This window comes from Uranotaenia lowii, chromosome 2, assembly GCF_029784155.1.
Source record: "Uranotaenia lowii strain MFRU-FL chromosome 2, ASM2978415v1, whole genome shotgun sequence".
Taxonomy (NCBI): domain Eukaryota; kingdom Metazoa; phylum Arthropoda; class Insecta; order Diptera; family Culicidae; genus Uranotaenia; species Uranotaenia lowii.
In genome coordinates, this window is record NC_073692.1 from 322,150,744 (window position 1) to 322,175,554 (window position 24,811).

Below are 24,811 nucleotides of genomic sequence, written 5' to 3' on the forward strand. Positions count from 1 at the left end.
AATGTTTCCCGAATCACTCTGAACCGTGTTGACATTGTTGACTGAATCGTTGATGTCGCTCAACAACGCTTCGACTGTATCGCCTAAAACGTTTCGCGCTTCCTCACAACTCGCGACCGGCGGAATCAAAGCTAAACGCTGCTTGTAGTGCAGTAATCTTGATCGGAAACCATTTAATTGATCGATATCACGCTTTCGTAAAGCTTCATAAACCCCATTTTTAAGTTCTCTAATAGCTATTTGGCAATTGTTAATGTTTGTTTCGGGCGCTATTGCGTGTTCCGAATTGACGTAAATCGTGTCTCTCAAGATGTCTTCTTGTAATAATGCTTTTAATTTAGTAATTTTGGCCCGTCTTGTGCTGGGTGCCAGATTAGTAACATGGCGCAAGGCCAATTCATATGCTAACTCCTCATCGAGGAGGTGAATCAAATCTATTTGATCATACATTTTTATTCGGATCATAAAAAACCAGATTTCTCAATAAGTGGACTTATAGATTAACAAAACTTGATACGATAATTCAAAAGAGCGAAAATTAATCAATAATAACGAAAGAAACAACTTTATATATGTTCCATTTAACGTACTCAAAAACATAACGATAAAGATACCATAAACAATATAATGATATCTCAAATGATCGAACTAAAGTGCAACGGTTCGATTTTAGTTGGGCGCCATTTTGTTATGAGCTTTCATGTGGTCTGCTGCCACCAATGAAAAAATATTAAAGCTCGCAAACAATTTCAGTGCAATCTTAATTTGATGATTGCGAAATTTCCTAGTAGTTACCCATTTATGTTTACCTCCCCATGGAAAGAAAGAACTTAAAGGCGACTTACGTTGCTAGTTCTGGTTTGTTGCTCCTTTTTATTGGGCCCGGGGTTGGGTTTCCTTGAGCTGCGAAGATTTCCACTATGGCACATGTTCGTCCCGTCTTGCTTCCTTGCCCTGTCATCCGCTGACCAAATTCCGGTGGGCGTGTGGACTCGAACTTTCCTCCTGCTTGTGGTAGATGTGAGGGGGCACACTGCTGTAACGATGGATCCGCTGAAATACTGCTGCGCGGTGGGAATTCTATGTGGCTACCGGATCTATTTTTCCCTTTCCTCGTGGCTCGTGCCAAATTTTGGTGCGAATTATGCCCACAATAGTGAGTTACGCACTGGTTCACAAGGTCGAAGTGGTTTTCGTGGGACTTTTACAAGACCACTGACCGACTTTCGCACCAGGGAAACCGGAAAAAAAAACTGCGAATTCCGCAGAAAAAATAGGGAACGATCCGAAGCTCGCCAAAACAAACACTCCACAGGCGATGAAAAGCGCGATGCCAAGGGTTGCCGCAACTGATGTGGTGATGAACGGACGATCGGTGCCTTCTGCCAAGGCCAACCTTGCACCTCGGATTTTTTTTCCGAATCGGCAGTGATTCCGGAGAACCGTTTTTGGATCACCTGCCAGCTGCTGCGCCTTGATGCGGTGCTAAGCAAGGCAAACGCCAAAAGCAAAAAGGCCAGAATGCCAAACGGATAAATGGGCCAAAAGCCAAAAGGAAATAGCCAAAAGGGGTCCTGTCGGAACAAAAATATCTTGGTCAGGCATGAACTCTTTTTCTGTATTGTTGGGTACTTACAGCACATGTCTGACCCCTTTTTTTTTATCTTGCTCTCTTCCTGTCTGTCTTTGCTGTGGCTCGGAACTAGCCACTCTTCGCCCGACGTGCACGGAATCGATTGGCGGATTTTGTGGCGACCAATTGGTGGATTCACGACTAGAATGAACTTTCGTAAGGGATCGGTTTGGTTAGAGTTTATTTGAATAACCTACCGACTCCTCGTTTAGCGTGCCGTTCTCGTCTCCTCCCGATTCTGGGATCGAGCGGTGTTCCTGGCTCTTTCCGCGGAGCGTAGCTAAAAGAACCATTTTTTTTTTGTTAGCTGTGGGTTCAATTTCGAATCCGAGGTTGTGAATGCCGCTTACCTTCAAATTTGTCCGCAAATCGTTGCTTCTCCGGGGAGCGGCGTTCGTCACACCAATGGCGCACTTTTTCTTTTTTTCCTTGCACTTTCTGTGCAGTTTTCCGGAAGCGCAATGACAGTTCAATGCTGCCAACCTTTGAGGTTTAGGTTTGACGCCTGTCAAATCCGAGTCTGTTCTATGCCTGCCAGATTTCTGGCTAAACATTCTTCCTGCGGTGCGAATTTTTGCACCGTGTTTTGTTTCCGTGTTTTTCGGTTTGTTGATGGCAACTTTTATTTTTGTACTTATTTCGTGTATGCACGCTCAGTAATCTTTCATGAGGGAATGGGTTAATGAAAATAATGTTTGCGAATGCGCTCGTATCGTATCAAATAAACATAGAATATTCATATGTAACAAGGCGTAACTAGAATCGAAAACAATAAAGGGCAAAACTTGAAAATCTCTGAAATTTAGTGAAAAAAGTTAAAGTTCTTGATAACCAATGAACAATAAGTGAATATAATGCACATTTTTTGATTTTGTTGTACAAAAAGTGGTCCATTTTTTAAATAGGATTTGATTAGATGTTCCGAAATTTCAAATGCGTTTTTCTCGTTTCGAGCTAACTGCTAGTTTCGCCCTTATGAAATGTTACGCTAGATTTTTTCACTGTGGTGTTCGCGTCCGAGTTCACACCGAAAAAACTATTCACATGACCGCTACGTGAAAATGTACATAGATTTTTGCCACCCTGAAAATCATGTGGAATCTACGTGAATTTCAGGTAGCAAACAGAGCCCGCATAGCGAGCAGAATTCACGTAATTTTCATATGGGTTATATGTGAAAAGAACGTAGATAGAATGTGAAAGGGATTCGTACTGCTACATGCGATTCACGTAGATTTCATTAAAATATGGACGTTATGAGTTCTTTTCAGATGTTAGAAATAAAAAATCTGTTGCAGGACATTTTATTATTTCAAATACAAGATACACTATTCATGTTCACTTAAGAATTTGCTTTTCACTTACTATTTTTAACAATACTTGCACTTCACTTATTATTGAATTTCACTTACCTATATATATAAAAACATAATTGCGACTTTGTATTTGGGTTGCTCCACAGTGGTTGTCTGGCCGTCCTACCAATTCCAAATTCTGTAAAAATAGCAGACTATTTAAATGACGAATACACAAAAAAAATTTTAATACTCACATAAAATCAGCATCTCCATCACGTAGAATTTCTTTTTTTGTTAGCACCAACTGTTGGATCTACGCCATATTGGATACTGAATTCTTTCACATAGATTTTACGTGAATAAGTTATTCAGAGCTACGTGAACATCACATGGAATTAATCAAATCCTTTTGTACTTGGCGTATCAATGGATTTTCACGTAAATCGAATGTGTCTTTGTTTAGATAGGAAACGGCTATGTGAATTTTACGTACGGATCAAGTGAATTTGTAATAGTTTCTAAGTGATTCATGTAATTCAAGCAAAAATTCACATAACGAGCGCCTACGTGAAAATCCAGGTGAATTTAACGTTTTCTTTTCGGCTGAGTGCACAAGAACTGTAGACCGGGCTGAAGAGCGAAAAAATTCCTATACACAGAAAGAAAATCTGAATCTTTAACAACACTGAAATAGTAAACCTTTATCATTACATGACGTGGAACGCGATTTATTAATGTAAATTTACAAAATAAAAAAAGTTGAATCCTTAACAGCACTGAATTCTAATGACACAAACATTACTTGACATGGAACGCGATTATTTGATGTAAATTTACATCACATATGATGTAAATAAAAAGAAGCATCATGTGTGACGGAATTTTCAGTGCGAAATAAATATTACACGCCTTACATATTTTACATGTCTTTCATATTTACACGTCTGTTGAAGTTTACAGACGTGTAATATTCAACTCGCACTGAAAATTCCATCATATGTGATGCTTCTTTTTCGTTACATCATATGTGATGTAATTTTCCAACATTTTTCTGGACACATAGAATTCTTAACAGCACTGAAATAGAAATTTCTTAAAATTACATTACATGGAATGTTATAGGACATTGAATTCGAATTTAATTAATATTACAATACACTGAACGCGATGATGTCATGTAAAAATACAGACTGTCGAAAACAGGCACACACAAATGTCAACAAAGTGTTGCGTCAAGTCGTGCACAAGAGTATTTTATTAAAACAGTTTTTCCGCGATTAAGTTAATCGATCTTGCTGGTTCCTGGAGATCTTCGAGAAGCAGGAATGGAGTTTTAGAAGCGACGTTACTTAATTTTGGATCCGGTACTTCAGGGAAGAAAATAAAAGTAAGAATGTTACTTCTAACAAAAAAATATTTATGAGATAAAAAAAATTGCCACTTAGTAAAATGAATAATCATAGAAAGATTCCATTTTTTATTAAGAAGTGAGAAAATTCCACTATTAAATCAAAATAACAATAAATGAAACAAAAAAAAATCTTATTGGAAATTTTTTCTTCCAATATTCAGTGATTTTATAATTTACATCATTTTTATTTTACACGTTTCTAAATTTTACATAATTTTTTATTTTACACGTAGTAAAATTTTAATGCATTTAATTTCCAACAAGGACTGAAAATTCCGTCATATATGATGCTTCTTTTTATTTACATCACATGTGATGTGATTTTACAGATTTTTTTCGTAGTGTGTATGTAATAAGATGGCTGAGATGGCCGATCAAAATTTTCATGTTTTCGAGAGGGTGATCCCAAACTTTTGACCGATAGTGTATATAGCAAAGGAGTATAATTCGTGAAGGTACAAGATCACGTTTAGAAACGAGAAATTCAAAAGTTATCAAGTCTTACACGCAGAAAAAGAACGGGGGTTGGTTTCAACAAAACGTTTTGTTATTATATTTTACTTTATCGATGTAGATTTTTTGGTAGCTTTCACAAAAAAATCAGTCGGAAATAATAATAAAATTTTGTAATTTTTACACACTAATTTTTTACTACTCACATCTAAAATTTGGTTTAATTCGAAACCAAAAGTCAGTTTATTTCTATGAACAAGTAGTAGGCCAAAAAATGAAAAACAAAAGAAAAAAAAAGAAAATTAGAGGGACAAATTTAACAAATTTTCTCCTCCAAACAGTCAGCAGCAGCGTCGGAAACATTCTATGCAGTCATAGAAACAGCAGCTGGGACTGCTCGGAACAACAATTTTCATTCTTCTGTGAGGCCGGACCATTCCGGAATTGTTCTACAATTCCACACTCATCGAACAGGTTAGTATCATAAACTAAATTTCGGGTTAGGTAATTTTTTTTTATGTTTAAGGCACAGATCGGATCGGACATCCAAAGCTGGTGAGGCTTCAGGAAGAAAATCGGACCATGTATTCAAAAGTAAAGCGCATCCAGCAACTACAACTGTTGGTTTAATATTCCCCAATTGGCAAGCGGTTAGTGGGAATAGGTTGACCGTAATGTGCATAATGTGTGTTCCCCGAAGACTTGCCAATGAAAAAAGGCATTTTGTTTCGAATAAATGAATAAAAAAAATTAATTGCAATTGAATTAAATATATCCGAAAATCCATAACAATTTTGCTTCCTTTTGAATTTAAACAAAAATGAATCCAAATCGTAAAATATTGTTAATTTTTAAACCCCCTTATTTTTTAATTTTAGGCTAAACAAATTTTGTGTGTTTTACCCAAAATTTTATTATTCTGACAACTATGATGAATCATTTTTAAAAATGGTGTATTTCAATTTCAATCAAACGATAAGTTTAAATCAAATCGATACTTTTATTCATTGTGGCCAAAAATATATTTGTGCTTTTTCCCAACCGAAAATTTTATTATTCTAGATCAAAATTTGGCTATTTTCACAATAAATTTTTCTGCGTGTACGTGACAAATGATGTAAAAGGAATTGTGTTCTGAGTTCATAAGTTGGAGGCAGACTCTTTTAATTTTAAACAATCTATTTTTACAGTCAGTATTTAACATTAAATTTTAATGTTAACGGATCCAGATTGACAACGAAAATACTCAGAAATGAGTTATGATAACTATACATAACTCTATACCTACTTCAAACTATGCGTGTACCTTTATGACTGAAAAACCAAAACAAAAACCGAGGTCTGGCACCCCTTCCAAATCCGAGAGTTCATTTCTGTTTTTCGGTGCGTGTCTGGTTTGGTGGTAAAATTTTCCCGACTTCCTTCGGTCGAAAAGTTGGGTTTTTCTCGTAGTCTTTCCGGCAGGTAATCCGTGTTCAGCTTCGGCCTACCTATTTCGAAGCCCGTTGCCACAGACAAACAGGTAATTGTTTCAATGATTATTTATACCCGTATCCTTCGGGCTTTAAGTATGAAGGTCAACTGCATTTTCTGTGCAGTCATCATTCGTTTATCAACCTTGAGCCGGGTTGGACAGATCATCGAGTTCGATTTTAATCGCCAATCTCAACTCGATTTTGTTTTTGATTTGTGCGTTTTTTACTTCTAAATAGCAGTCATGGATTCGGAACGTATCGGACCAGAACGCATCTACGGTGGCTGCGAGGGACCGGATGCCATGTACCTGAAACTTATCTCGTCGGATGGTCATGAGTTCATCGTCAAGCGGGAGCACGCTTTGACCTCGGGAACAATCAAGGCGATGCTCTCCGGACCGGGCCAGTTCGCCGAGAACGAAGCCAATGAAGTCAACTTTAGAGAAATACCGTAAGTATATTGCTCTTTGTTATTTTCTTTTGAAATCTCGATTTGATTATGTTGAATTTCAATATTCTAAACAAGTTTTTTTTTTCAATTCAAACGAGCTACCTAAAGCTTGCGTTGAAGATAGCTTATCAGTTAAAGCTTTTCTAGTTTCCATCGAGATATTACAAAATAAGGCTGATTTCACATGGTTTGAATCATCCGATCGGCCGATTAATTCAGGTTTTTTTTTCGTAAGGCTCGATAATGCATCTCTGTAACAGTGAATTGGATCCATTGAAATCAAAAGCTGACAACAAACCTTTCAGAATGGTCTAACTTGTTTTCATTTTCAATTTCAGATCACACGTCCTGGAGAAGGTGTGTATGTACTTCACATACAAGGTGCGATACACCAACAGTTCCACCGAAATTCCCGAGTTTCCGATCGCACCGGAGATTGCCCTTGAATTACTGATGGCAGCCAATTTCTTAGATTGTTAAAATTATCAAAGGAAGTGATTGGAAGAACGAAAACATCAAACGATGCAATGAAAATTACAACTAATTATTGTATGCCATTAGGTTTGAACACCCACTGCAAAAAATCCAGCAGAAGCTAGGAATGATTTGTTATGGATGAAGCATTTCGACGGAGTAATGGGACAAACTAAAATATTCAATTGATCACTGATAAGCACCATCTGGATGGAATAAGTTTAGCTACATGATCATACAAATTTGGAGATAACTAATGAGCACATCCCAAAACTACAACCAATTTGAATTATTTACCCGCATCAGAATACTCCAAAATAAGTCACTTAAGCTTTGTAGAAAACAAACATAATAGTGTGTACCAATAGATCACAGAAACAAGTACGAAAAAATATTCTAACATACTCCACTAGAAATCAACAGAAATGTGCGAAAAAACGCAAAATACCATTACCATTTGATTCGACTAATGGATTAAGCCTAGTAATTTATTTGTTGTATTAGATGATTGTCATTGATTTTTTTTGTAATTGGAAAAAAACATGAAAGATTAAAAAATCAATAAACAAAAACCAAATCTAACTGTCCCAAGTTTTTTATGATCAGCGCGTGGGCAGATAGTGGATGTATGGCTTATAGCCAACGATTTGGGCGTTGTAAAATAATTTTAAGGAAGGTAACTCGTTACACATTCGAGCTTGGATTGGAATAACTGGGCTGGGAAGAACCCGTTTTGAAATCAAGATCAATTGAGAAATGTTGTATTCAGTTATTGAGAAAAAAAAACGAATCAACCATAATTTCGAGCTAGAAGTGTAAAACACAATTGGTATGTGAGTGTGTTGCAGTGCAGAGTTACATGAAATAGGAAAATAAATTTGAATTTCATTGAATCAATTACGTCTTTTGTTTCACTTAGTACAGTTTAAAAAAACGAAAAAGCAATAACTTTACGCAATAATAGTTTCCTTAAGTAATCGGCAGTCTTAACGATACAGGTTTTCTGTTTTTCAAAACAAATTTCGAAATATATACCAGTAAAGCCTAGACTAAGGATGGATCATACGCTAGAATGAAAATCTCGGAAGTCTGGAAAAAAGTAAATTCAATTAAAGTGTTTTCATGCGTTTCACTTCAAGAAACCGGAAATCATGTACTTGATTCAAACTTATTTGATTTAAATAGCGAATAGGTATTTGAAAGTTTTGAAAATTTTTCTATAATGGTTTTTTACTTTTAAAAATGAAAATTATGCAGCAAAATCAATGACCACGTACATAAGTACTTTCTACTTATGTGAGTAAGTACGTGGTCGTTAGAATTTTCGACTTCATGAACCGAAAGAACGGTCAAGAGACATGATGAAATTAATCGAAAATACGATAAAATAGCATTATGAGTTGTTAAAAAGAATTTATTGAGTTTTTATTCGAAAGGTTTCATTTGTGTAAATGTAAAAATCTGAATATGCCTGTTCTTGAAAAACATTCTGTTAGCTGAAAAACGTCAAACTGCAGATGTTTTTCAGCAGAATTTAAATTATACATGCAAGGAAAGAAAAAAATAAACTAACATACCTTTTTTCCCTTTAACTGTGACCGAAAGTGATCGCCACATGGTCACATTTGCTGTAGAATGGAATAGAATATTGAAAATTACAAATTGGAGTTTGTTCCTATACAATGAAGCCGTTTATCTTTAATACTTACCATTAAAGGAAACATAAAGAGACGAACATGTAAATTTCGAAGAGATGCTGTACTTGAATTTGTGCTAGAAACTTCACTAAGTCTTATAAGTTCAAGTTAAGTTATAAATTTATTCAAAAAAAGCCCTACTCTTTTTACAAAATTTTTCACGAACTAAATTTGAATTTTTAATATCACTCACTCATGCATCAAAACCACTCATTTTCCCGCAGCAGTGCTGCTAGATTGATCTACACACAAAATTTTCGAGGCCGGAAATTAGCAAAATTTTGCTCAAATTTGACCAGCTAGAAACTTAGCAATCATTTTAGCAAATTTTTCGAGCTGAAATTTTAGCAAACGAGAGAAAAAATTAGCCGCCGCAATTTTTGCTCACTGTTTTTAGCAAAAACCGGTAGAAAAGATCTTATTGGATTTGAAATTCAATATTTTTTATTTTTTCGTTGGAAATTCGGGAGAAATATCTGTTTATAAAATAGAAAACCAAATGTTATTTTCACTTTTTTATTTGACAAATTATTTTTCAAATTTCACTACACTTTCTGCACTTGAGAAACAAAACAGCACTTGACCGCAGTAACTGGACCATCCGCCGAGCAGAAAACAGATGAGGCCAGATCGGCTTACTTCTTAAGTCGGTCATCCTGATGGCAGCAGCAACCTGTAGAAAAAAAAAACAATGAATTTTTCAAATTCAAATCCGGACTTTCCATTGGCAAAATCGGTTCTTACCTCTGCTCCCGGTGTCAATCTTCATCCAATTGTCCATCACATGCAGCGATGTCGACCTGGCTTCCATTCCGTCGTTGTCAGCCCAGTCTTTGCAGGTTCCGCCAGCATCTAATTTGTTCAAAAGCACTGATTCGCGTCGAACTATTTTTTTCTCGAAGCCGGCGGCTGCTGTCTAAACGAAGCGGCTAGGTAGGCTGATTTTTTACTAGAACCAAGCAAAATAATTATTTTGCTATCGCGTTAGTAAAACAACTCTTTTTGCTAATCGAAAGTAACACAGTATTTTTGCTAAGTGGAGCCTCGAAAGTTTTGTGTGTATGTTTTGTTTGTTATACAAATTCAATGAAAAGCGCAAACAAAAATTTTCAGAATTATAAAATTGTTTGGTTGGATTGATTTTTATTTGACAGCTCAACCAATCATCTTGTTTTTGTTTGCTTAAAAATGCATCAGGAATCGAGATTCTACACAGAGACCATTCTAAATTCATTGATTGAATCAAATTATTTTATATTGGGAAAGGGAACTTAAAAACAAAATGCAATTTCAAAGTAATAGTTCAATCCAGCTTGTGATGATGTATCTGTATCTTTATGCACATTATCTGTGCCACTGTTATACCTTACCTTGATATACTGTGACATTGGTCATTATAATAAACAGACTAGAAAAGTGAACCACGCGTTATTTGTACCTGAAGATATTATTACAAATTGGCGACGAAATTGGGATTTTATTCTAAGTGAAAAGGCTTTGATTGAGTGCTAGGAACGGGTATCCAATTAAATCAGGTGAAGGTAAGTGGAAATTTGGGAACAAATGGACAGAATTGAGAAAAATGTTCTGCTTTGTTGCCTAGCAGAGAACAAAAAGAGAGGTTATGTTTTGATAGGAAAATCTATCAAGATTCTAGAATATTTGCTGAACGAGCAAAATTTCTTTTCAGAAAATAATCAAGATTGGCGCAAGTAGCCTGACGATTGGCGCGAGTTGCCAGAATATCGGCGCGAGTAGCCGGAAGATTGGCACGAGTTGCCGGAAGATTGGCACGAGTTGCCGGAAGATAGGCGCAGGTAGCCTGGTGATTTTTTTTAGTCAGGGCACGACTCGAATTTTCCGAAGCTTGAATGCGTAACTCAGATTGCTGCAGATTGCATAAACAACAACAAATAGAGTGACCAGCTGTACCAAATAAGAAAACAGTGTTGGTGGACATTTGGAGGTAAATGTTATTTTTTTTTGTTTTGGTCCTTCAAGTATTTCTAGCACATATTCTTCTTATTAGGATGGATTCTGGAAAAGCTTTTACGGGTTTCCCCCCGTTTGTTTTCAATGAAGTGCCAATGGCAGAACGCCGGGGAAAGTGGCACATTTGGAAGCGGGGATTCGAAATTTGGCTCAGAGCAGCGAAAATATTCGATGCTACTGAAAAGAAGGATCAGCTGTTGGCTCATGGAGGTTTCGAGCTGCAGGAGGTGTTTTTCGGTATACCGGGCGCCGATGTTGCACATAGCGATGAAGTAAACGCGTATGATGTGGCAATAGACAAATTGGACGAATATTTCGCACCTTTGCGTCACGAAGCCCACGAGCGGTATTTGTTTTGGGACATGAAGCCAGAACCTGAGGAATCTCTTGGGAACTTTTTGATGCGTACCCAAATGTATGCGGGTAAATGTAATTTCGGAAAATCGGCGGTAGAGAGCTCTGGTATTGCGGTGGTGGACAAAATCCTTCAGTTTGTTCCATCACATTTGAGGGAAAAATTACTGCAGGAGAAAGAGTTAACCATCCAAGAAGTCATTCGCCAAGTTAATGCTTATGAGACTACCCGGCTTGCAAGTGAGCAAATTAGTGGTCAAGCTGCAGCACAGTTGGCCACTCATCAGGTATTGAAGCCGACGGAGAATTTACAAGAGATCGATGCAGTTTGTAAATACTGTGCGGGGTCTCACCAACCTGATCAACAGTGTCCCGCATGGAACAAGACCTGCGGTAATTGCGGGAGGAGAGGCCACTATCGCAAAGCTTGTTTTAGCCGTACGTCAGTTACAAGAGGTTCCACATCCAGAATCAATTCCAACAATGTGATTCAACGCTTTGGGAAACGCAGATTTGTTCCCTCGAATGCAGGGCAATCGCAGTCGAAACGTTTCCATGCAAACCGCCAGGTAAATGCTATTGATGATGTGGACGAGCAGAGGGAAAATTTCGAGTTGGTTGACATGGTTTCTACAACGAACGACAACGATGAGCTGATTTGGGCAAAGGTTGGAAATGTGTTGATCGAGATGCAAATAGATTCGGGCGTCCAGTCGAATATTATCGACGATCGAACTTGGAGTTACATGCATCAGAATGGAGTAAAATTGATAGGTAGCTGTTCACATCCGGATAGGAAATTCAAAGCGTATGCTCAGACAGATTGTCTGGCAGTGACGCTGATGCTTGACGCGGAGATCGTTATCACTGATGGTGGAAAGCAGCTAAAAACAATAGCCCGATTCTATGTCGTTAAAGATGGCCCGCAGCCACTTTTGGGGAAGAGGACAGCTAAAGAGTTGGGTGTCCTCAAGGTTGGACTTCCAAGCAAGCACGAGTCGAACCATCATTTGGACATTGTGCAGCGATTCCCTAGTATTCGGGGCATAAAGATCCACATACCCATGGATCATTCGGTTCTGCCAGTCGCGCAGCCTCTAAGGAGACTACCGTTTGCGACGTTGACCCGAGTTGAAGAAAAATTGAATGAGTTACTCAATAAAGACATCATCGAAAAGGTTACAGGACCTAGCCGTTGGGTATCGCCAATGGTGGTTGTGGTCAAAGACAACGGAGACATCCGTTTGTGTTTGGACATGAGACAGTTGAATAAAGCAGTAATCCGCGAAACACATCCATTGCCCACAATAGAAGACATCCGGTGGAAACTTAACGGCGCGGTCTTCTTCACCCGCCTTGATATCAAGGATGCGTTTCACCAGCTCGAGTTAGATGAAGTGAGCAAACCGTTGACGACTTTCATTACACACAAAGGTGAGTTATCTTTGATTATTCCTTATTTTATTTGATCGTCATTAATTACTAGCCTGAATCTGTTACTGATGATTTATATACTTGTTTAAGGCCTATTCCGATACAAACGTCTTTTGTTCGGAATTTCATGTGCTCCGGAAATTTTCCAGAAAACTATCGAGCAAATCCTTTCCGATTGTGAATGTTGCACAAATTTTATTGATGACATTATCGTGTTCGGGAAAACTGAGCGTGAGCACGATGGAGCTCTTCAGCGGATCTTAAATAGATTCAAAGACTACGGAATCCTTTTAAATCAAGCAAAATGTGTTTTCAAGTTAAAGGAAATTGATTTCTTGGGGCACCATTTCAACGTAGCAGGGATGTCGCCGTCAAAAGACAAAATAGAAGCAATCCGTAACTGCCGTGCTCCAAATAACTGCGAGGAGGTCAGGAGTTTTCTCGGCCTCGTCAACTATGTAGGTTCTTTTATACCAGATTTGGCTACAGTATCATTTCCGCTTCGGGAGCTTCTCAAGGATAAGGCGTCTTTCAAATGGGGCACCGACGAACAGCAGGCATTCGATCTTATTATCTCATACATAGGTAATGCAGACAGTTTAGCACACTTCGATCCAAAATTGAAAACCCGTCTAGTAGCAGATGCTTCTCCCGTAGGGTTAGGGGCCGTTCTATTGCAATTCTTTGAAGGAGCACCGAGAGCTGTCGCTTACGCTAGTAAAAGCCTTACAGAAACTGAACGACGTTATGCCCAAACGGAGAAAGAAGCTCTTGCCCTTGTTTGGGGGGTGGAACGTTTCAGGATCTACCTTCTGGGAATACGTTTCGAGCTGGAGACAGATCATAAACCTCTTGAGGCTATATTTTCGAGAAACTCAAACCCCTGCCTCCGTATAGAACGTTGGGTATTACGCCTTCAAGCATTCAGTTATGTGGTGGTATATAGGAAAGGAAAATCGAATATTGCAGATTCTTTGTCTCGATTGAGTCGATCGAATACGGTTAGACCTTTTGATCCGGAGTCAGAAATGTATATACGTAGCGTCATAGAAACGGCAGCAGTCGATATCGATGAAGTGGAGGCAAAATCGGAATCCGATCTCGAGCTTAGTGAACTCCGAGAATGTTTGAATAGAGGCATTTGGAACTATACATCGAATTTAATCAAACCATACCACGCATTCAGGAATGAGTTGGGCACCGTCGGGAAGCTTATTGTTAGAGGCTCTAAACTTGTCATCCCGAAAGAACTCAGACAACGCATGGTACAGTTGGGTCACGAAGGGCATCCAGGAAAAACTAAAATGCAACAACGCTTGAGGAGCACCTGTTGGTGGCCTGGAATGGATGAGTCAATTGCTAAAGCTGTTGATTATTGTGAAGGATGTAGAATGGTTGGTCATCCAGAACGCCCTGAGCCAATGCAACGTCGAAAATTACCCGAAGCACCGTGGATAGACCTCGCTATCGACTTCTTAGGACCTTTACCATCAGGAGATTATCTTTTAGTAATTATCGATTATTTCAGTCGATATAAGGAGGTTGAGATCATGCGTAAAATTACAGCGGGAGAGACAGTTGAACGATTAGAGAAAATCTTTACCAGGTTGGGATATCCAAAAACACTTACGCTGGATAACGGACGGCAGTTTGTAAGTACTGAATTCGACAATTACTGCAAAGTAAGAGGCATCACAGTTAACAGAACAACGCCGTACTGGCCGCAAGAAAACGGTTTGGTTGAGCGCCAAAATCGTTCTCTGGTAAAGCGTTTAAAAATAAGCCAAGCATTGAATAGAGATTGGAAACACGATTTGTTGACTTACCTTTCTATGTACTATTCTACGCCCCATAGTACGACTGGTAAAACTCCATCCGAACTCATGTACGGCAGAAATGTGAGAACGAAGATTCCAGCCTTAACCGACTTAAGCTTTGCGGTGCCGTGTACTGACTACAGAGATCGAGACCAACTAGCTAAACAGAAAGGGAAGGAACATGAGGATCGGCGTAGGCGTGCCAAGCTGTCTGAGTTAGTTGTTGGAGATAAGGTCTACATGAAAAACGTTCTTCCGGGAAATAAGCTCACTCCCACTTTTGATAACAAAGTCCTGACGGTCAAGTCCAAACAAGGGCCTAGAGTAACGGTACAGAACGATGAAACGGGTAAGCTGTACGAAAGGAATTCAACTCATCTTAAAAAGATTTTAATTGATAACTCTCCAGCCAAAGGTATAGTAAAACATCCCGCATACTAAAAAACCATATCTCAAACAGTCTCTACGATACAACTACGGTTTCAGAAATAGTGATTGTATCTGTAAACGTAGCTGTTCTTCTTAACTTTACTTCGCCAATGATAACAACGAAATATGAACGTTCATGTGAACACGTGCAATGGTATCTGAAAAAGTGATAGAATGATATGAACGATTTCCTTCAATTTTTCTTTAATCGTGAAACTGAACTCTAACCGTAAAACAAACCGTCCATCCCTTCTGTCATACTTGTCATACTCGCACGTCAAAATCAACGAAATGCCCGGTCAGAGATGCCAGTTGGTTTTGTACAAACTCAGTACACAATTTTGACAATAATTCAATTTTTTCTTCTATCATTATACTTAACGAAGTTCAGCTCTTGATTTGGGCACATTTGAGGGAAATAATATAATAATAATAATAAATATACGTATAAGTGCATAAAAGTTTATTTCGAGAAAAACGCTTTAAAGTTGTTGTGTTTGGCCATTTTGCATGCATATATTTTTCGAAAATTTGTTTTTAGCTCTCGATCGTAAAAGTATGTTAATAGAATAAAAAAAATTTGAAAAATTCACCTAATAGTTTGAAATACGAAGAAGGGGTCCCTTTTTTCATGGTAAATTTTTCCAGAACTATGAACTTCACTGTCGAAAACTATGAATTGGAAAGTGTATTCAAGGTTCCAAAAACCATGATTCGCATAGTTTCAACCACAACATTCACGGTTGCGTGAAAATGAAATTCATGATCTTTTCACAATGTTTTTCTATTCAGGTAATAATCCTTTTTATTTTCACAGTTCGATTCCTTTTATCCTTTTTTCTTTCTTTAAAAACTGTAAAACCAAGTGTTAAACTAAAAAATACATTTTAACATGCGGTCTCAGTGTATAACAACTATCACATCTTTATAGGAACGTAAATTCATTGTGAATAATAATTTGACGTTCAATTGTGTCAAATAATATGCGAGAATATATAAAATAAAGAAAAATCAGTACTTTAATTGTATAAAACAAATCAAACAAACCAAACCTAACCATTATAAAAAGCTACCAAATTCAATACAAATCAAAGCATTTAAATACAACTTTTCAATTAAATATTTTTATCTCGAAGATTTGAAATTAGGTGTAATAAAAAAAAATCAGTACAGTTGGCATCAGTGCTGAAAGTTGTCAGAGGAGCAAAAACTAAAATGGCGTTATATTTTTCTCTCGCGTTCGTTCAAACAATTTGTACGGAAATTTATCCGAATTCGCCGGAAACTGTTTCGCCAGCGGTTTTACTTCAACTTCCACTCGATCCGTACCGACAAATCGCGCGCTGCTTTCTTATGCAACTGCCATACAAAGAAGCAATTCATCGACGTCAGGAATGCAAGTCGAGTATGCAGCTAGTTTTTAAGTAGGTAAGTGAGCTGTGTTATTTTTCAGGCTTTTGATCACCTTTTAGGGCATTTGCATTTGAAATCTATAAAAAGTGATTAATTTAAGTTTTTACATTGCAGTGCAGTGTATGAAGTTCCCGAATGCTGTCCACTCCCGGCCAATTTTCCGGAACCAAGTCGACCATTGCAAGAAAATATTTCTCAACAAGAGCTAGTTTGTGGTGCAGAATATTGGAAGAAACCTGCAGGATGTGGCATTTGCGGCAGCTGCCGGTATTACAAGGTAATGAACTGAAAAGTTTACAAACCAGTGAAATACAGAAAAAGTGTATTAACATGAAAAATTTATGTGCAATGGTGTATCATTTTTTTTTTCCTTTGAAGTTGTCCCTGTTGTGGGACCGCTAGGGCCAGCGTTTATCAATATTTATAAGATGTATGAGTAAATTGTGATCAATAAATGCGAAAATCATGAGAATTCTAATAAATAAATAATAAAATCAAACAAAAATGGTTTCAAGAAAATATCCGAAAACCCTGAATAAAAATTTACATGTGTGTGCGTGCCACATTCACGAATGATTCCAATAAACGTAGGCATACCTTCGGAAGAAACGTTTTGCCAAATTGTTTCAGAACTATCACTGCAAATGTTCAGTTACAAGAAAACTCTAAGAATAACTGTAGTTAAAACAGTTTAATGACCAAAATACGTTTCTAAGAGCGGTTTTTGGACGCTATCTCAACTGTTTGCAGAACAGTTGTTCCATACAATCGTTTTAACAGTTTTAAACAGTAACATAACTTAACGCCATATTCAACAGACCGTCGTTTTGGAATTCACAATAAGTGTAATGTTTTTTACGATGTCAGTTATCGTTTTCTAAAAGTTTTTTTACGCTGTTCCAAATAGTTTTATAACTATTATAGTAACTGTTTGGTAACAGTATTTTTTTATTCGGGATAGCTTATCACTTTCAATTCTCATTTTAACTTATTTCAGATAATCCCGGAGATGATGATGGCAGCGATACCGAGGATTTCAGAGGGTTTCCAGATGAGTCAGGGAACAATGACGCATCGCCGTCACCCTCGACTGCCGTCGTAGATATTGGGAAGCGTAATAAGAGACAGCGGAAAATCACTATGCCTAAACGGTTTGACGATTGTTTGATGAAATTCTAAACGTTGTTATCTTATATTGAAGGGGAGATGTGATGATGTATCTGTATCTTTATGCACATTATCTGTGCCACTGTTATACCTTACCTTGATATACTGTGACATTGGTCATTATAATAAACAGACTAGAAAAGTGAACCACGCGTTATTTGTACCTGAAGATATTATTACACAGCTTAAATCTAAAATAAACAAGAAAATATATATCTCGACTCGAGAATATAAAATTTTTATTGAAATTTGATTATGTTTGATTCTTTTTTGATGTTTTTAAGAATACTTCTAAATAAATAAATAAAATTTATTTATTTATTTAGAAGTATTCTAAATAGGCGTTATCAACACTTTAAACCTTAATTATTAAGGTTTAAAGTGTTGATTACGCCTATCTATTTGTATCGAAAATTTGCAATGATTCTTTTTATATGCTTAACTTTCAAAAAAGTATCTACCTAAATATTAAAAATATGTTTTAATAATTTCAATCATCACTTTGAATCGTAATTTGACAAATTTGGATAGATTCGAAGAAGATTCGGCATCACTTACTAACTGTCATTTGACGGCCTCATCGTCCCAGTTGTCATTTGACAGCGTTCATTTCTTCGAAATGAATCCCGGCGGCTGTTCGAAACCGAAATTTTAAAACTAGCCGCCCCCTGCTAGTGCCGATTCAGTCTTCTTTTGCTTTTGCTCGCGTGTGGAGCGTTGAATGAAATCGTGTTGATCGTCGAATTGGTGTTTTTTCCTCTCTCCTGGGTGTAGTAAAAGTGATTCACGATGGCCGCCGCAGACGTCGACATACAAAAGGTGACTGGAAAATGTTGCAATTTGGCTGGGAAAGTTAGCTTTTTGCTGTTGGATTTTATGGTGTCCGTCGTGGCCGATGGTTATTGAATGTGGTTTGACGTTGCAAAAGGTTGCAGAGCCCGTTTATCAAGGTGTAAAGTGGTAGAACAAGTGCAACATTGAAATTTTCTTTTGGCTCGCGTATGAATGGAATTGCATTGTAATCATTGAAGAACGCTTTGCTCCGGTTGGTTGTTGGAGGGCGTCGTTGCAATAACTGGAACCTTCTTCACCGAAGCCAAATATTCGCTGTTGGTCTAACTGCAGGGAAATGTATGTGCAATGTTGGATGCATGCATAATTAAGAAATCATAAACTGACCGTCTGACGATGGGATGGATGCAAGGATTCGGGAGATTCTGAATCAGTACTTGCATTAATATGGTTAGCTGATGTACAAGAATAAAACAAAATATATAGATTCGAATCAAAGATTTACGTCAAATTATTAGGGTCTGGTCCTAGCCAAAGATGTGTCTGATTTTCTTATATATTTACAAAATTTGCATTTGTATTGGGTAAACTTTATTAAAAAAAAAATATTAAAAAACAGTATGTGTTGGACCTTATTCTTAATAATTTCTTCCAAAATTCTCATAATTTAAAAATATAAATTTAAAAAAATCCGAACAAATAAGCTGTTCTTGGATCATTTAAACTTTAGATATATGACTTTATTTATCTTAGCATTTTAACCAAATTCTGTTGGAATTTAAACGATTTGATTAAACTTAAATTATTAAAATAAATGTTAATGCTGAACAATGTTTTTATGTTAGGTCGATTAGGTACCTCTGGTAAAAGGTAAAACCAACATATTGTAAATTATTCAGAACCCAAAAATTTTACATTTGCATAACATTGTCCAAACAACACCATGCTAAATGAGCACTTGAGCATTCAATGGAATTTCGCGATGATCTTCATTGATCCCGCTGCAATCTGATCCAAACAGTAAGCTAACTGTTCATGTTGCGATCAACCGTAGAAACGAACGAGAAAGCATTTGAAGTTTGAATAACTTTGACCCAATCGAAGCCCGGACGTGAGATATTCGATACGTACGTGCTTTGTATGTTTTATACGATGGTTTTTTTTTCTCTCCGCTGCCGCTTACTCTCTGTTCCGCAAGGCCATTCGGTTGCAAATGATGAAGTGCTGTAAATAATTTCAAGTTTCTCGGAATGAAAAGTAGAACAAAGGGATATTCTCGATTAGCATTTATTCGGTTGAATATTTGTAAGGTTGGTTTACTAAACAAAATATTTGCTCTGAAAAAGTTAACATCACCAGATTTCCTTGCATATGAAGACGAAAAAAAACCCGACATCAGAATCAAGCCACTCAAGAATTCACCAGATCATACCATTTGTCTGCCATTGATAAACAAACGAGCACAGACGTTTGGTTTATGCTGTTAGGGAATAGGGCATACGTAATGAAGTCATTCATCGCTGCTGCAAGACATAACACAACAATAAGCAATGTTCATGCTTCTAAGCATAGAATAGCAGTTTCGAATCTCGAGCTGCTCTGTGGAATAATATTTACATACATGTTGGGCAGCTCTTCCGTTAGAATGGGTTAATCGTATCATTGTCTTGACAAAACTCAAACAAACGAACGAGGTATGTGAATGAAAATGTATGCTCAACATAAGTCATATAAATAAAGGGCGTATTACCTATGTACAACTTCCTGAAGTTGTTTCAACTGAAAAAAGCTTTTAGTTAGAAGCTTTCGTATGTTCAAACATCGTTGATGTTTTTGTTCCTTCCTGAATTTATGATTACCTAATTTGTTTGATTGAAACTATACTTTTATGAGCTATGGTTTTTTGTCAATTTAATGAATAATTTCTTCTAGTGAATAACAATCACTTTATCAAGAAGTCTTTAAGTTGTTACAAGTTCAGAATAGATCCGACTTATCGCTGCAATAAACTAGAAAGTCGTGAAAGCAAAACACGAAACAATGATCCTACAATATTCTTCTTGCTCTTGTGCAGCTTTGTACATAAATGAGCTGATTGTGAAGAAAGTTTTATACGATGTTATTTTTCTCTCAAATTGTAGGTCAAAAATATCATAACCCACCAAATTGTAAATTAACGTGATGTGAACTTACCTTTCCCAGTTGTTTAACGTTAAAAAAACATTTTATTTTTCTGCTTATAAGGTTAAAAAAATGTTGCTGAGAAGCATTTATTTCAGCTCATGTTTAAATTTATTTTTTTTACGTTCACTTTTTAATTAAACTTCATTAATGTGTTTAAAGAAATACAAAAAATATTTTTGCATACCGTTTATGGCTGTAGATCATTCATTAGAAATGTGGCTACTTCAACATTTCAAATTGAATCGATTAACCATCATCTATCTCACAAGTTCGTTTATGTAGTTTAGTGTTATTTATCGCATAAAGTAGTTCGAAAATTTTTTTCTTAGGTTTTTTTTCTCCTTGTGATTTTAGCGAACGAACTCAAATTAGGTAGGTACTAACAAGCATTATAAGAGAAACATTTTTATGGTAGGTTATTAATTGCAAGCATTTATGAGTTTTTGATGAATTGAAAGTGAAATCTTGGCCATTAATTTTCGCCACAGTGCGTACCTATATGTACTGATATTTGGATGGAAATTTCCTCTACACTTTCGCTTCTTTTGGTTTTGCTGTTTTGGTGGAACAATGCGTGACTTGCCATGCATACTAATATTTATGCTGGACAAGAAAGAAGAATTTCTCTGCTCTAGCTTTCCTAACTATCCTAAATAATCTCTCCGAAGTTAAACTTTCGCAGCATAACCATCTGGTCAGTCGTGAATGTTACTTTCGATTTCAATTCTATTTAGGTACCTATCACAATTTGAGGAGTTCACTATACCCGCCGAAGAACGATCGATAGTTCCCTGTACCTACGTTTGTTTTTCTGTCTCATTAATAATTCATTCAGTGAATGTTTTTACCACGGTCTGGTCGCAATCGAAGCGTAACACAACAAAACAGACAGACCCCGCACAATTGATCGTCTTTCATTGGGGTGTATGTGTTTATATGAACACTTGACGATTACCGAAAAGAAGATCGATTTAAAATCCAGAGCAACGGCAACTGGCGCGAAATGGTTTCATCCGATTGGAATGTTGCGCAATATGTGGGACATGATTGAAATTGACCATTGTTAAATAACTGACATATACCTTCTATTATCTTTTCATTTACAGGCAAATGATCTCCCGCGTACCCTTAAGCTGTCCGGTCATGTAGGCTTCGATAGCATGCCGGATCAGCTGGTCAGCAAGAGCGTCCAGAATGGGTTCGTGTTCAATATCCTGTGCATTGGTGAGACGGGTTTGGGCAAGTCTACCCTGATGGATTCGTTGTTCAATACCAACTTCGAATCGCAACCGAGTCCGCACACCTTACCTAATGTCAAGCTGAAGGCCCACACCTACGAGCTGCAGGAGAGCATGGTGCGCTTGAAGGTAAGTTTCAGGTTTGACTTGAATTTGAGAGATAACAATGACGATTCTATTTTCTTCTTTAGCTCACCATCTGCGACACGGTTGGTTACGGCGATCAAATTAATAAGGATGATTCGTTCAAGGCAGTGGTCGACTACATCGATCAGCAGTTTGAAACGTTCCTCCAGGAGGAACTGAAGATCAAGCGTTCGCTCTCGACTTACCACGACAGTCGAACCCATATTTGTTTGTATTTCATCTGTCCCACTGGCCACGGCTTGAAATCGTTGGATTTGGTGTGTATGAAAAAGTTGGACTCCAAAGTAAACATTATACCAATTATTGCAAAAGCAGATACCATTTCAAAAACTGAACTGTCCAAGTTCAAAGCTAAAATCAACGATGAATTGCGCAACAATGGGGTGCAGATTTACGCGTTCCCGACCGACGATGAATCCGTTGCTGAAATTAACGCAACTATGAACTCGCATATACCGTTTGCCGTTGTAGGCAGTACTGATATGGTGCGTGTTGGAAACAAAACGGTTCGTGCCAGACAGTACCCTTGGGGAACCGTTCAGGTAGAGAACGAAGCTCATTGCGATTTCGTCAAGCTGAGGGAGATGCTTATCCGCACCAATATGGAGGATATGCGCGAGAAAACCCATACCAAACACTACGAACTGTACCGGCAAAAACGCCTGGAACAGATGGGTTTCACCGATGTGGACAGTGACAACAAACCGGTGTCGTTCCAGCAAACATTTGAAGCCAAACGTAGCAACCACTTGGCTGAACTGCAAGCCAAAGAGGACGAAGTTCGTCAAATGTTTGTAGTCCGTGTCAAGGAGAAGGAAGCGGAACTGAAGGAAAGCGAAAAGGAGGTGAGATCTACATCTTTAAAAAATGTCTCATAATTTTCCTGTTATCAATCGATTTTTTCAATTTATTTACAGTTGCATGCCAAATTTGATAAGCTCAAGAAAGACCACGCCGAAGAGAAGCGCAGATTGGAAGAATCTCGCAAGAAGCTGGAGGAAGAGTTTGTCGAATTCAACCGACGGAAGTCGCAAATGGTCGCTTCTCACCACACTCTCACGCTGGGAAAAAGCAAAAAGAAATGAAACTTGTAGATTGGTGGGAAGATGACGCCCTGAAAACCAATAGAAAAAAAAAACAAAAACAAATCAAACCATCAAAGTATCTCTTCTACAAATCTGCTTTCCTTTGGACATCGGTCGAGATGTTTCGCAATAAAGTCTGTTCATCGTCGCACATCTCGAATGCTAAGTCAAACATTAGGAACCAGGTTCACATTTTAGACGGTTGATTCGATGATAGCGCAAGCTAGTTTACATTGGCTTCTGAAGCCTGAACCTTTTTAGCTGATTTTCAAGTTTTCAAAGTTTAGGCTAAACTGTGCACAGATTCTCCCAACATAAGTACATGCTTCGCTAATCTGATAAACAGGCATTTATCAGATCGAGTACAAAGCTTTGAAAAAAAAAAACCAGCATGGTGCAACGTGAGACAGCTTACAAATCCCCCGAACGAATGCAAAAGTTAGCATAATATTGTAATTTTCCAGAAAAATACGTATTTTAAAATTGGAAAGCATACCACGTAGAGTTTATCGAAAAAATATAGCGACATCTCATCGAATAGCTTCCGAAAGGGAAGTCTTCAAGATGATGATACCATTCTCTGTAAAAACAATATGAGATGATAAAACAAATTAAACTTTGCTTCCATCCTTAAAATAGAACCGGCTGTTGCGAAGAATCTCTTATAGCAGCTTCCATCATGACATAATCCAAAAACAATTGCCTACAACACCCTACAACCACCAACAAAAACCCGTAGAAAAGCAGCACATAGTATTTTGGAACAAAGTGAAAAAAGAATACAAATTTTAGCACTAGATCAACAGTATAGAATCTACTTAGATAAAAAAACCATTATAACCGATATTTACAGCTTTCTGTCCCGCAATGTATCGCATAATCGTCATTTTTTTCAACGTCTTTGTTGTATTGTCAAGTATTCAGGCATTTAGGTTTAAGAACGGAAGAATAAAACTTTACTCGACTAGTGTTGTCCTACTTTTTCGAAGTTCGAATTCGGTCATCAAACCAAATCTACCAACAATGAGATTGGTTTCTCGGTTTAAACTCCAAAAATATTTCTCCTAATATATGGCTCTATATATTCTACAAAAATAGGTCGAGTTTTTTTTCGTTTAGTAGAAAATTGAGAAAATCATGGCAGTCAATATAAAACATGTGATGATGATACATTTCGATTTCAAATTTGTCACGGAGACTTTTAATCGACTGATAATTTGATCGTCTTCTTTATCGTTAGAAGAGGATGTTTGACAAATTTCAGATTTCGATTTCAGATTAAATTTTTAGGTATTAGAATTAAAAATTTGATTCTTTGAAACTTCAGATTTTAGATCTGAAATCTGAACTTGATATCTGAATCTTGAATATGAAATTTGATTTTGAATCATAATAAGAATATGAAATCCAAATCTGTAATCTGAAACTGAATCTTAATCTGTATTGGAAACATGAATCTGACATTTTAAACTTGAATTTGAAATTTGAATCTAAATTCTGTATTTAAATAATGTGTCTGATATCAGATTCAGATAGTAGATTTCAGATTATCGTTTCGTAATTAAGATTTAAATTTCTGATTTTAGGTTCTCAGACGCCGAGTTCTGGTTCAGGTTTACACTTTCAGATTCAGATTTAGATTTGAGATAAACATTTATAAATTCCGATTGACATTTAGGAAGTATTCTTCAGTTTCAGACTAGATTTCCGATTCAGATTCAGAATTTCAAATTTAGATTTTAGATCTAGATTTGATATTCAGATTTCAGCTTAGGATTTCGAATTCAAATTTCTTATTTATATTGTTCGAAACGAATGCCATAAGGATGGTAAAGTGTCACTTATAAAACTTGAAAAAATATGAATA

The 24,811-nt window shown here is 37.1% G+C and overlaps 3 protein-coding genes and 1 long non-coding RNA gene across 5 annotated transcripts; 3 read left to right on the forward strand and 1 right to left on the reverse strand.

Annotated features, from left to right (window-relative positions):
• Positions 1 to 1,581: 1,581 nt before the first annotated feature.
• Positions 1,582 to 2,264, reverse strand: LOC129743034 (uncharacterized). The gene is made up of 3 exons (XR_008736584.1): positions 1,984 to 2,264; positions 1,831 to 1,913; positions 1,582 to 1,774 (listed from the first exon to the last, which is right to left on the reverse strand). It is a non-coding gene; the product is annotated as an uncharacterized LOC129743034 (long non-coding RNA).
• A 3,891-nt stretch (positions 2,265 to 6,155) lies between these two features.
• Positions 6,156 to 8,095, forward strand: LOC129745330 (elongin-C). 2 transcript variants are annotated; one of them, XM_055738333.1, is made up of 3 exons: positions 6,156 to 6,317; positions 6,511 to 6,721; positions 7,060 to 8,095. In XM_055738333.1, the coding sequence occupies exons 2-3, from the start codon at positions 6,513 to 6,515 to the stop codon at positions 7,199 to 7,201; spliced, it is 351 nt and encodes a 116-aa protein (XP_055594308.1). In that variant the 5' UTR covers positions 6,156 to 6,317; positions 6,511 to 6,512; the 3' UTR covers positions 7,202 to 8,095. The 2 variants fall into 2 exon arrangements, with proteins under 2 accessions (XP_055594308.1, XP_055594307.1); XM_055738332.1 differs by having other exon boundaries at positions 6,157 to 6,317; positions 6,508 to 6,721.
• A 4,115-nt stretch (positions 8,096 to 12,210) lies between these two features.
• LOC129747472 (uncharacterized protein K02A2.6-like) lies at positions 12,211 to 17,601 on the forward strand. Its single transcript, XM_055741714.1, has 2 exons — positions 12,211 to 12,672; positions 17,329 to 17,601. The coding sequence occupies exons 1-2, from the start codon at positions 12,303 to 12,305 to the stop codon at positions 17,508 to 17,510; spliced, it is 552 nt and encodes a 183-aa protein (XP_055597689.1). The 5' UTR covers positions 12,211 to 12,302; the 3' UTR covers positions 17,511 to 17,601.
• A 582-nt stretch (positions 17,602 to 18,183) lies between these two features.
• Positions 18,184 to 24,039, forward strand: LOC129744652 (septin-2). Its single transcript, XM_055737281.1, has 4 exons — positions 18,184 to 18,317; positions 21,581 to 21,841; positions 21,904 to 22,704; positions 22,777 to 24,039. Exons 1-4 carry the CDS (start codon positions 18,288 to 18,290, stop codon positions 22,942 to 22,944), a joined length of 1,260 nt encoding a protein of 419 aa, XP_055593256.1. The 5' UTR covers positions 18,184 to 18,287; the 3' UTR covers positions 22,945 to 24,039.
• The last annotated feature ends 772 nt before the right edge of the window (positions 24,040 to 24,811 follow it).

Coding starts and splice junctions, on each gene's coding strand:
- LOC129745330 (XM_055738333.1), top strand. CDS start 6,513: ATGGATTCGGAACGTATCGGACCAGAACGCATCTACGGTGGCTGCGAG. Junction 6,722..7,059: donor GTCAACTTTAGAGAAATACC/GTAAGTATATTG, acceptor TTTCAATTTCAG/ATCACACGTCCTGGAGAAGG.
- LOC129744652 (XM_055737281.1), top strand. CDS start 18,288: ATGGCCGCCGCAGACGTCGACATACAAAAG. Junction 18,318..21,580: donor CAGACGTCGACATACAAAAG/GTGACTGGAAAA, acceptor TTTCATTTACAG/GCAAATGATCTCCCGCGTAC. Junction 21,842..21,903: donor AGAGCATGGTGCGCTTGAAG/GTAAGTTTCAGG, acceptor TTTCTTCTTTAG/CTCACCATCTGCGACACGGT.
- LOC129747472 (XM_055741714.1), top strand. CDS start 12,303: ATGGATCATTCGGTTCTGCCAGTCGCGCAGCCTCTAAGGAGACTACCG. Junction 12,673..17,328: donor GACTTTCATTACACACAAAG/GTGAGTTATCTT, acceptor AACTTATTTCAG/ATAATCCCGGAGATGATGAT.